A 12,267-nucleotide genomic window follows, 5' to 3' on the forward strand; every position below is an offset into this window, starting at 1 on the left:
AAAGATTAAAGTAAGTACTAACTACATTGAACTGTTGTCAATATAATACTCGTATCTAGTAACACCCTACTATCACGATCTGACCACTATATAGTCTGTTTTACCCATCATCTACCAATCGTACTATTATCTTAATGATGTAAAATTCAAAAGGTTTCACAGAGCGGAGTCCATCCCGTTTGGCCTAGAAGTAAGATATCCTAATGGTCTCAAAAGATGAATGGTTTTCAATCTTAAGTGTAAATAGTTTTTAAATAGTTTTAAATGACCATAGAAAAAATCTAACAAACAACCTTTTTGTTTCACTGAATTAACTCGGGTTAAAATTTAAAATTTTTAAAAAATATATGTAATGTTTGTTATTGATACATTATAACTTGATGTAAATCTAATAATTCAACTAACATAATGATTATAGAGTTAATAAATCAACCAATACAATAATAATAACAACTTATAAAATAAGAGTAACTATTGTATTAAGTAAATAAAAAAAGATTTTATCTGTAATATTATATAAGATAGAATTTATATTTTTCTTTTCAATAATTAATATTTTTATTAAATATGTAAGGGGATATTTCTATATATATAATATGACATCATAATTAAATAAAAAAAAATTCTTGTAAAATATTGGTTTGCCACCTCCAAAACTTTTTAGAAATATTGGTAAAAATAATTTTGTTTTATTTATTATTATTATTATATAGAGATAAGTATATTAGTCTGTGGTATATTAAAACACGTAATATAATATTATTCCTTTAGCAAACAAGATCGACGAAGGACATATATTAATTTCCTAGCTAATTCTATAACCTTTTTGTTGATACGATCACTATATTAGATGGATGAGTTCTTCCAAAAGACACACAAGATTACTATTGAAAAGAATCTTTATTTTTATTTCACTTAATAAGTATATTATTTTTGTGGTTAAGAATAATACTTTTACTTTTAGCTATAAATACCACACCACTACCACCAAAGCTTGTTGCTCAAAAACAAATAAAAAAAACTCCACTCTTGGAAACATCCAATTCCAATTTTGCTCTTATAATGATCGAAGTTCTTGATCCTAAATCACTATTCTATTGAGTGAGAAATCCCTCAACAATCCAACAAACCTCAAATTTTCGTTGAAAGATAATGAACCCAGACAATGTCAAAATCGAAAAGGCCAACGCAATCTACGAGTACAATAATAACAAGCTACAAAGATTCACTACTTTGTTCCGATTCATTGAGCTAATTATTTTCTTAATTGTAATCTCTAGATTACCAATTCAGCTTCCATTCAACATTAATGTCTCTACTGACCTTCTCAAAGGAATCTCATTTAGTTCTAAATATGTTTTCGTGCTAGGAAACATGATCATCTTGATCCTGTTATTCAAATCTCGAGTGGTTGAAAATGGCGATCATAACGATAAGATCGATGTTTATGATGAGTACGTTAGAAGTTGTGAAAAGAGGGTGGTACATAACAGTACTACTATTTCTACTTGTGAAACAAATAATCTTGTTTCAAGTAATGATAGAAAGATTTGTAGGAGTCAATCCGGGAGTATGGTGAAAGTGAAATGCCAACATAACCGAGTTTATAAGAAATTAAGGCGGTCTGTGACAGATAAAAAAATAGTAAAGAGCGTCGATGGTGGTGGTGGTGGTGGCGGCGAAACAGTTGTCGTGTCCAAGGATGAACTGAGTAGCGATGAATTTAGACGAACAGTGGAGGCGTTTATCGCAAGACAACAACAATCGCTACGAGATGAAGAGTTGGCTCCTGTACCGTACATAGGTCCATAAGTAAATAATATATAGTATTAATTTGGGTCTGTTTAATTTTTACTTGATTCATGCAAAACAACGTCGTATACCTAAATGAAGCAAGTTCAATATAGATAATGAATCTAGTTTGTAACCCTTATAATTGACAAATGATATTGTAATCATAATCTACAATTAAGTTCTGATGCACACTAGTTAATGAATTCTTATGGTTAAGTATATATGATGTTTCTTAATTAAGTTGAAATTCATAAATAAGTTAAATGGAATATGGAATCTAATCTAATGAATATTTTAACCATTTTAAATGTCCTTTAGGCTTGAAAGCTAAAAGGATTTAAGTAAAGGCATCTTTCTTTTTCTTTAACATTAGTAGACTCGACGTTGATGTTTTATAAAGAGGACTAGATATTGGATAGGAATAAGTTCTTTCATTATTTTTTGGGACTCAATATCCAAATGGGTCGATCAACTTAATTTGGTTCATAAATGTGCATAATGTGCTTATGTGTTAACTACACTGTGAATTAACTTAAAAGTATCCGGAGCAAGGCTTCCCTTTCTAAGGGCATCTCGCGACACATGACAGTCCAATTATCAATGGACATTTCTTTTTATTTGTTGGAGCAAGGCGTTAGATAGAAAGCCCTTACATAGACCCACAAAGATTCCTTTTCTATCCTACGTGTGTGTTTCTTCCTTCCTTTTCGACGTCCATTTTCTCACGCCCTTTCAATTTTTTGTCAAAGAACGCCCCTCGGGGCAATGTTCTGGGCGTTCTCGGACGTTCCATGGCGTTCCGGAGCAAAAAAAATTGAAAAAAAACGTCTTACTCCGGATAGTCTTAACAACCCATTTTCATTCACTAGACCATTAACTTTGTGAAAGGACCAAACTCGACTCGACCATTTTATAAGATTTTTTTTTTAAAAAAAAAAGGAATGTACTCAATTATAAATCTGGACAAATACATTTACCAAAACTCGTTATAAAAGACAACTCACAAAAATTAGAAATTTCGGCATGACCCGTTCGTAAAATCGTCATCAAAAACTGTTACGGATAATATTTTTCAAAATACATCTAACCATAATCACTACATTACTATACAAAATGACCCATTATAAATAACTAAGAACTTCTTGACTCCAACACTTTATATAAAAATAACTTTAACAAAATGACATATCAAGAGGGCCACTATGGGTTCTAGCCACATACCATTTTATCACGAATATGATGTGCATCAAGCCTTACAATTCAAATTAAATCTTTATATTACTTGGCTTTGTTTCCATAACCGGGACAACCTATAAAAAGGGTAAACAACTAAAAGTAAGCAAAACTTAGTGAATAATCTTGCATACATTTATACACACGAAGGAGGGCAATGCACAAAGGTCTATTGCATATAGACTATGGCACTGTTGTGCCATATCTATAATACTCTCCTTTGTGCCAACGCATTACATGGATCCATATAAGCAAATGATTACAATCTCAATAAACAATATCAATGCTCCACATGAGCTATGTCCCACATGGACTATGGCCACTACTTAGGCCTGTAATCAAAGACGGCCACTACTTAGGCTTAACGCCAAATCAATTACCACACACGGAATCCACCATTATATGATAATTGACCCAAGGCATATATAAAAGTATTCAAGAAAACTCACCTCCTCCGCGACAACCAAAATCATAAATCAAGATGACCGCAAGAACACAAAATATGTATGCTTCAACCTAGCAACAATACACAAATGCATATAGGATCATCAATCACATACTAGGCCGTCTAGCCATAATCACTAGCATTTCAACACCCAACCCATCATTTACAGTCTTATATTATTCTTGGGTTGGTTTATCAAACATGTATCTCTTATATCATTTTCATTTGACCAAAACTTACTTTCGTACCAAAATCGTCATTTTCATATTTGACCAAGCAGACTTGAAACATGCATAACTCATGTTCTACTCACTCTTTTTACTTGATTCCAGTGGCCAAATTTAGATGACACATATACCTACATTTTATCTTTAGTGACCAATATGTGAATTGTCCCTCAAGAGTGACTTCTGGTCGATTTAAAAACACAAACAGTTGCTGTTCTTACTGACAAAACAGATTTGACCTTACCGACTTCAAATGACCGTAACTTGAGTTCTACACCATATTTTGACCTCATTCCAGTGGCTACGTCTACTTAACACATTTAGGTACATTTTATCTTCAGTGACCAACACAATATTTGACCCGTATCAGTGTGATATACTTGTTTTAAAAATTGACACAGAATCGTTTTTGCTGAAAATTCAGAATGACCACACTGACTTCAAAAATTTATATCTCGAGTTCTACTCCACATTTTAAACTCATTCCAGTAGCCACTTCAACTACATAAAGCTAAATTTTCTTTTTAGGACTCAACAAGTGAATAATCTGTTACAAGGGTGTTTTACCCACGACAAGATCAGTTACCAAAACTGTCACATCTCGTTTTCATTAACAATCATCTAAACTTCCATGCTAGCCAACTAGAAACCCCTAATTTGGTTAAATTTCAATAACCCTAACTTGTATTATAGCAATTAATTCAATATAAATAAAAACCCCCCAAATTTCCTCAATTAAATTAATAGTAAGAACCCTAATATTTAAACAAATCAAAATTAGGTTAGAAAGTCTTTACCTTAAAGGATTAAGGAATAAAATCAAGGATTCAAATCACAATTTCTTCTCCTCCTCCTTCATAATTTTCGGCCATCACCACCACCACACTCAAATCCCCACTTTAAATTTCTTAGATAATAGGAGATTATTATTATTTTTGTTGATGTAGATAGAATTCTTAAATGAATTAGAATATTGAAATTAGATTTAATGAGGTTGAAGAGGTTTTGAAAAGAAAGAAAATAAAAATGGTGGAATGGTGATGAAGGAGATGGGAGGTTGGCACTCTCCTGTGATGCCACGACCCCTTCCATATTTTATGGGTAATTTATCCGCTATCCGTTAAAAGTTCAACTAATTAAATCCCGTATTCAAAAATAAAATATTAGGAAATTGTTTTAAAGGCAAAATTATAATAAAGGTTAATTTTCATTGGCCTAAAAAGTTTTAGGATGTTACACTTTGATCAAAACTATATCAGAACTACGTAACATAATAGGGATAAATGCGCCGGAATGCAGTCAACTAATCATCAAAAGTTATTGTGTGCACGGACTCTAGGTCAGCTTTATTGTATCCAAAAAACTTGTTCAAGAGTCCCATAGTATGCAAAAGTGACCGAGTAAAAATTTAGCTGGTAAACAATTTAGGTTTGACCCGTTGACTGGATTTTATATAATTAAAAAATGATAAATAAAAGAGTTTATATATATAAAACTCTTGTTGCAGTTACAAACACACACACACACACATAGTAACACACACACACTCAATCTGAATAAGAAGTTACACACACTCGATTTGAACAAGAAGTTAACCTGAACAAGAAGTTAGTTGATTTCGAAAAGATTTTGATCGAAACTTCGACAACACTTGTTTAACATCAATATCATTATCCTTTTCATCAACTGTCAATAATTTCTTATCTAAATACTGCATCATATAACATATTTCAGAAATGCAACTTACATAATGGATTAGAGCAGTGTTGTAATCGGTCTAGGGGTCAGCCTCTCAAGAAGACGAAATGGGTGATATCGGCTCAAATATAGATCAATGCTAGTGAACCATGAAATATCCGCCAAATATCGAAATCTCGGTCAAATATTGGGAAAATTGGTCAAATATCGGTCAGGATAAGTCAAGGTCAACTAAAGTAAAAAAAATATATATTTTTAGAGGTTTTTAAATAAAGCCTATTCAAATTAAACAAACCCTTTATGTTTAAGTTTAAAGAATTATGTTAATGTTTTGGGACAATTATGTTTAAGTTTGAAAGCTTACTAGATTTTTTTTTTTTTAAAAAAGTAAACACCCAAGAACCCCCAAGTCCTGTAGAGGAATTTTTTCTCTCAAGCTAACAACCCTACAACGCTGCTTGGCGGTAAGACCCTAAAACCTTGACTGGTTGAAGTTGCTTTTGCAGGAATTCGAACCTGGGTCGTGTTCCCACCAAGTTGCTTTTTAAGGGGGCACGTGGCCACTAAGCTGTAACCGAGTTTAATATTCATATAATTTCATAAATTATATTTTTGTATATAAATTACCCAATCTGACATCTCCCCAATTTAAAAAAAAAAAACGTCTCTCAACCTCGCTGGTCCAATCCCAATCCACGAATTCTACAACTTTGTCTATAAACATGAAGATACATTACCAATCATAGCAACAAAGTGACTAGAGAACTCCACAAAAGTCTAACTTCAATTCAACCTTCATCAAGTGTTGTAACAGGGGAATCAGGCAATGGAGGAGAAACCAAAACCATGTGCTGCATTTAAATATGTTAGAGCTCCACCTTGTGTCTTCAAAAATGATAAAAACACATGAAGCAAATGGCAGATAAAGTGAATTTATGAGTAGGAGACAATTTAAGGTATACATCAATAGACCCTGAAAAATACATTATGTCCAATTTTCTATATTTATAATAATATATATTGATATTTATGCATTAAAATGATTTACTAGTGGTTGAAATAATGGACAGGTCAGTCAGCTCTAAAAGAGGTAATTTAGTGTACAGGTCAGAAGAGGTCGGGTCAAAGACTCAGAATGAATGACCAGGAGCTCAATTGTTAAAATACTTCTAATCCTTTTATGCAAACAATTTAAGAGGTTGTATACCTTGACTTTTAACATGTTTGGCCCATTTGACACTCTTTAGATAATACTAACACAAGTCACTCCACTCATAAGTATACGGATAAAATTTATATCCTACATGATAAGCATTAGATTAACCACAATGGAGATATTTGCGGGAGATCCATGGTGAGACGGAGATCCACAATCAATGAAATATATCCTTGAGTTCCCAGTACAATAATTCTATTTGTACTATGTATAATTGGATATATTCATCTTCCAATTTACGGATTTACGTTGGTGGTTGAGGATACTAACCAGCTATATGTTGTTGAAGGTGATATGCATTGAAAATCAAACACTCAAACAGAGTTCAATCAAGTCTTGTGAAAGGTCAATCTTTGCATGTCCTATTAGCAAAATCTGAAACGAAGACTATTTAATCCAGGCATGTTTCGAGATAAAAACTTCTATAACAAGGTCATACCTCCTTTCAAAAAGATACCAGAGACCCAATCATCATATACCCAAATAATATACAATCCAACTGTTTCATCTAAACTATGTATCATATATGCCATGACCGATGCCAAGCTACAAAAACACAGTTCTAGTAAAAAGGAGACGCACCTCGTTTTGAGCAAACAAAGTGAAATACCAAAACTACAATTCTGTCAATCCTGTAACATCAATAATAACACAAATAACTAGACGATAACATGACGTGAAGGAAAATAACTAGAAGTTATAAGTGTAATGAAAAAAAAAGAGGTAGAAGAAGCACACATAGAGTTCGAAAAAGACACTTTCTTCTAACAGAAACTTTATAGGCTACAAAATTAACAGATAACCAAGCACTAGAAAGGTGAAGAAGCACCCTACAAATAAAAGATGACGAGCATAGCAATACTATCATAATACAGCTTACAAATATAACAACAAAGTGCCCAGATAACAAAACTTTCGAAGTAAAATAAAGCTATTTGTTATACTGCCTCTGTTCGACTTTCAATCCTACAGGACTACTGCATTTAACAAACAAAATAAATAGAAGAACCTAACAAAATTTACACGCAGGAGATGAGAAAGGAATCAAAGAATGAAGTCATGAACATAATAGTAGCAAAGGAGACGGCAACAAAACAAGTTGGCAAACTGACGAACTACATCACTACTTGCTGAAAAATAAATCATTTGAATTTTGAATATAAGTAAAGAGCCATTGAGTTCTGCTAGCCAGGAAACATGTTCTAATCTTTCACTCCGAAAATTAACAAATGACACAAGACACACTTCTTGCTAAACCAGCAATTTCAAGATAAAAGTACACAAAACATCCTACTAATCATGTATGACTTAGAGCTTGCCAAAATAAAGAGGAAAAGAAAAACATGACCCCCTTAAGACTGGAAAAAGAAAGATAGAAGCCACCGGCAGTGGTATATATGCAAACTCACCACTGCAATGACAAATGCACAAAAATACATACCCATACAAAGTGAACCACCGAATCACATAGAAAGCGTGACAAATACAAAGGGTATTTGAACTTACAGAAGCACGCAAAAAGATCTAGCTAAAAAGAAACGCACGATGTGCTATCAAGAACCACTCATCTCCTAAAACATGACAATATTGATAGTAGGAAAATCATAGTGGACCAAAAAAAGCAGGGCCAAACTAGCACAGAATGATATAATCATAGGGAATACAAGAGAACAGTCACAAAATGATATAATCATAAAAATTATCATAATCGTTCTGCCACAAGAAATAGCATTGCAGTCGAAACTGAATTACCAAATGAAAGTTGCCATCAAGGAACCATTTATCAATCAATTATTTGGCAGGCCATCATCTCATCTATGGACCAACAACCAATAAATTATCACCATAGAAAATAGCTTCCATTTTAAATCAGTTTATTACCGAAGTTGAGCAAAGAATCTAGTTAACAGTCTAGTCATAACATAGTGCATCCGTAAACCGGGAACGAGATATATCCATCATAACAGATGGCTTTCCAATCTCAAGCAAAGATTGTAACCCAACTAGATATAACCACCATAAAAAGGTCAAATTTTAAAACCTATAACACGTGACTTTTTTGGTCTTTAGAATACTGTCAAGCGACTCATCTTTACATCTATTTTTGTTTTCTTAAAAATACGATTAGTGAGCCACCATTTAGGTAGTCAGATCCATCTAGTATTCCAGAAGATATCATCAAGATGTAAATACGTAATAGAAAAAAAAAAAATTTCTATAGTAAAGGATTATGATATTGATATTGATATAACTTATACTTGTATATATTGGCTACAGGTTTATAGAAACTTTTAAAGTTTTTAAAAAAATTTGTATAAATGATTTGATTTAAAAGCACTATTAATATTATGAAAATTGGGTGTCATTCGCATATGAAATTTTAAAAAATACAATATTTGTGACCAAAATACATACTAATACTAATTAACTATAAAACACTAAAAAAATAATGTCTAGTTTTTGCAAACAATACTCTGAAGCATATTTCAAAACAAAAGCATGGTATTTATATTTAATGTTGATAATATAATAATTAATACTATTTTTAGAAAAAGCAAGCGTACATATTAAAGTTTGAAGATTAAAATAGATATCTAAAAAGTAGAAGAGATAAAATTACCACTTAAAGATAACATGAGGGCATTCATAGACCAAAAAAAACAACATTAAGATAGCATGGGTTAAATAAGAGATCAATTGTCCGTTTCAATGATAAGTTTTACTTAAGAAAAACGTGTTTTTGTTATCATAAAGCATCATTTTATTAAATTAAATCATTCAAAAATCAGTGTATACTTCTAGACATATAGCTACACGTGATGCCCATGCCCAGGGTTGGCCCTGCCTATCAACAAAACAATAAACATAGCCCTTCCTCATGTCCACCTTCTAACAGAACTAACTATAATATAACATAAATTAAAAGCCTAGAACTATTTATGATCAAATCGTTATATATAATAAAGACTTACAAATGAAAAAGAAACATACCAGTTGCGCAAAAAAACAAAGAAACCAAAACTGAGAATTCGCAAAGCCGGAAGTTAGCGGCAAGCTAGCCATCATCAACTTGGAGACTGCTGCAAAAACATCTTATCTAGCCAGCACCGGGCTCCTTTGATCTGCCCGCTAAAAAAAACAAAATAACAACCATAAACCTAACAGAGGCCTAGAAATCGTTATATACAATAAAAACCAACAGATGAGATCCTATATAATAACCAGAAGTTAGCATCAAACTAGTCACCCCCCACTTGGAGAGTGCCACAAGAACATCCTATCTAGCTAGTACCCGAGCTCACATCCTATCTAGCTAGTACTTGAGCTCCCTTGATCTGCCACTCAGAGAGCCTATATATTAACCATAAACCTAAGAGAGACCAACAAATGTAATGATATGTTACAAACAAGAACACGGAAGTATTAGAATACTACACAATGGTTTCATTCATCTGATAACAGTATATCACTTAGGCCACCTAACTTCTAACGAGACACAGAGATAGACCCCATAGTTATGGTTTAAATAGTGATCAACACCAGGTATGACAGACTGGTCATGATCTACTCTGGCAACACTTTCTGACAATGATGTATCAAAAAGAATAAACATTGGATTTAAAATAAGCCGTGATGCATAGTGTTATGAAGCTACCTGTAAAATGATCTCGTTATAATATTGCAATAAAAACTTTAATACCTATAATCGGTGATCATGAACTTCTTGGATAATAAATTGTGAACAAATAACCGAATCAAGCTATAACAAATGGTTGCAAATCGATATTCTCAAATATGGAAAAAAAAAACTAAAGCAAGTAGAACAAAGAGGCCCTGACACAACCATCTAATTACAAGTGCGTGAACTGGGCCAGGGATCCTTTTCAACCAACCAAAACCTGTATTATAGTGATATGATAAATTTCAAAAAACAATAGCTAAAGAGAGCAACTATTAGTTAAATCTTACTCCACCCTATAATAAAGAGCTCTGGTTCCACGTGATCCTAAAGAGAAAACAAGCCATATATGATAGATGTATGCATCTCTCAAGTAAAATGTAAAAGATCAGATAACATTCCAATTGTTACATGATATATGACTCGACACTTATATAAGAGTGACCCGATGCCCTGCCGTTTCTCACTAACCACCAAAAACCCAAAAGCACACAAGATAGTCTAATTGATTTCTTTTGTAATCTAAGAAAATGAATATTAAAATGTGAGAAAATGACTATCGGGTAAATCTTATTAAGAACCTGTGAAAAAGCAGCAAAGATGTCAATTAGATGCAGCCATCCCCTTGCTAAGAATATAAGGTCGGCACTCCATAATCAGCAAAACCCACACCCACAAGAAATCATCCCACTGAATGTCATAATGATAACACAAACAAATCGGATATATAACAACAAAAAAGAAATTTAACTAAATCTTCCTCGACTGTACTAATATGTGCTCTTTCAAATTAGTCCAATAATAAGGCAGCAATCATCAGTGAGGATTAGCTTTTCAGCTAATATTGGTTTTCAAACCTACAATCTGACACACTACTTGATTTTAGTCGTATCTAGAGACAAAGTGACTCACTACTTGACATATATACCAAATAAAAAAGCAACCAGAACAATTTATCACGAACTCGTTGCATCATCATCATCATCATCATCATCATCATCATCATCATCATCATCATCATCATCATCATAATCATAATCATAATAATCATAATAATAATAATAATAATAATAATATAATAATAATAATAATAATAATAATAATAATAATTGTAATAATTGTAATAATAACTTTACCTTCTGAAGAAAATACGAAAATCATCCCATTGCTAGGATTTGAGTGAGCTTAAAGCCATGAATCAAGCCCTGGAAAGATAAAAGATATTATCGGTATGTAACAACAAGTAAAAAGAGGAATAATCAGCTGGATCTTACTAAGCCTATGAAATGAAAAACCATGAACCAGTGCCACCCAATCTGTCCAACACATACACATTCAACATACGATATTATGCTCCCTTGAACCTACAAAACCCTAACCCAGCTATTGATAATCACAATCTAAAGAAGATCCATGAAGACAAAACAGCAAAGATCAAGTCAATACGTTGTGTGTCCAAAGCCTCTAAACAATAAGTCGGCCATTAATTTAAATAGAAACCAGTATTATACGAAGTACAAGGGGACAGGGATGAGGCAAAGTTGTATCATTCTAAACATAATGCCAAAATTTAGGATTCCCACCTGGATGGAAGCAACTACCATGCACGACAGCCTATAACCAAAACAAAGAGCATAAACCTATTCACAAGCCACCTTCTATAGAAATCTACAAATTCAGCAAAAGATAGATCACAACAACATAGAAATGTCATTATAATTAACTTCACATATAAGAAATACACACATACCAAAATTGTTAGAAGACAAAATGAACCGATGTGGTAGTGACAGTACTACCTCTGTTGGATCTTCAATCCTACATGATCACTACATTTTATACCAAACATATATAATTAACAAGTCTGTCAATGCAAGATTTACTCACAAAGGAGACAGATTGCAAAGAAAAAAAAATAGTAGCAAAGGAGAAAAGGAATGTGCGGGTGATCTACCATCAAGAACAACTATTCAAT

At 32.7% G+C, this 12,267-nt stretch overlaps 1 protein-coding gene and 2 long non-coding RNA genes across 3 annotated transcripts; 1 reads left to right on the forward strand and 2 right to left on the reverse strand.

Annotated features, from left to right (window-relative positions):
- The first annotated feature begins 1,010 nt into the window (after window positions 1–1,010).
- Window positions 1,011–2,013, forward strand: LOC122593648. Its single transcript, XM_043766078.1, has one exon. The coding sequence runs from the start codon at window positions 1,153–1,155 to the stop codon at window positions 1,810–1,812; it is 660 nt and encodes a 219-aa protein (XP_043622013.1). The 5' UTR covers window positions 1,011–1,152; the 3' UTR covers window positions 1,813–2,013.
- A 3,976-nt stretch (window positions 2,014–5,989) lies between these two features.
- LOC122594680 lies at window positions 5,990–9,834 on the reverse strand. Its single transcript, XR_006323064.1, has 4 exons — window positions 9,605–9,834; window positions 7,196–7,245; window positions 6,884–6,988; window positions 5,990–6,248 (listed from the first exon to the last, which is right to left on the reverse strand). It is a non-coding gene; the product is annotated as an uncharacterized LOC122594680 (long non-coding RNA).
- A 1,594-nt stretch (window positions 9,835–11,428) lies between these two features.
- LOC122590791 lies at window positions 11,429–12,267 on the reverse strand. The gene is made up of 4 exons (XR_006322608.1): window positions 12,247–12,267; window positions 12,092–12,121; window positions 11,876–11,960; window positions 11,429–11,497 (listed from the first exon to the last, which is right to left on the reverse strand). It is a non-coding gene; the product is annotated as an uncharacterized LOC122590791 (long non-coding RNA).

The sequence above is a fragment of the Erigeron canadensis genome, chromosome 3 (assembly GCF_010389155.1).
Source record: "Erigeron canadensis isolate Cc75 chromosome 3, C_canadensis_v1, whole genome shotgun sequence".
Classification (NCBI taxonomy): Eukaryota; Viridiplantae; Streptophyta; class Magnoliopsida; order Asterales; family Asteraceae; genus Erigeron; species Erigeron canadensis.

Coding starts and splice junctions, on each gene's coding strand:
- LOC122593648 (XM_043766078.1), top strand. CDS start 1,153: ATGAACCCAGACAATGTCAAAATCGAAAAGGCCAACGCAATCTACGAG.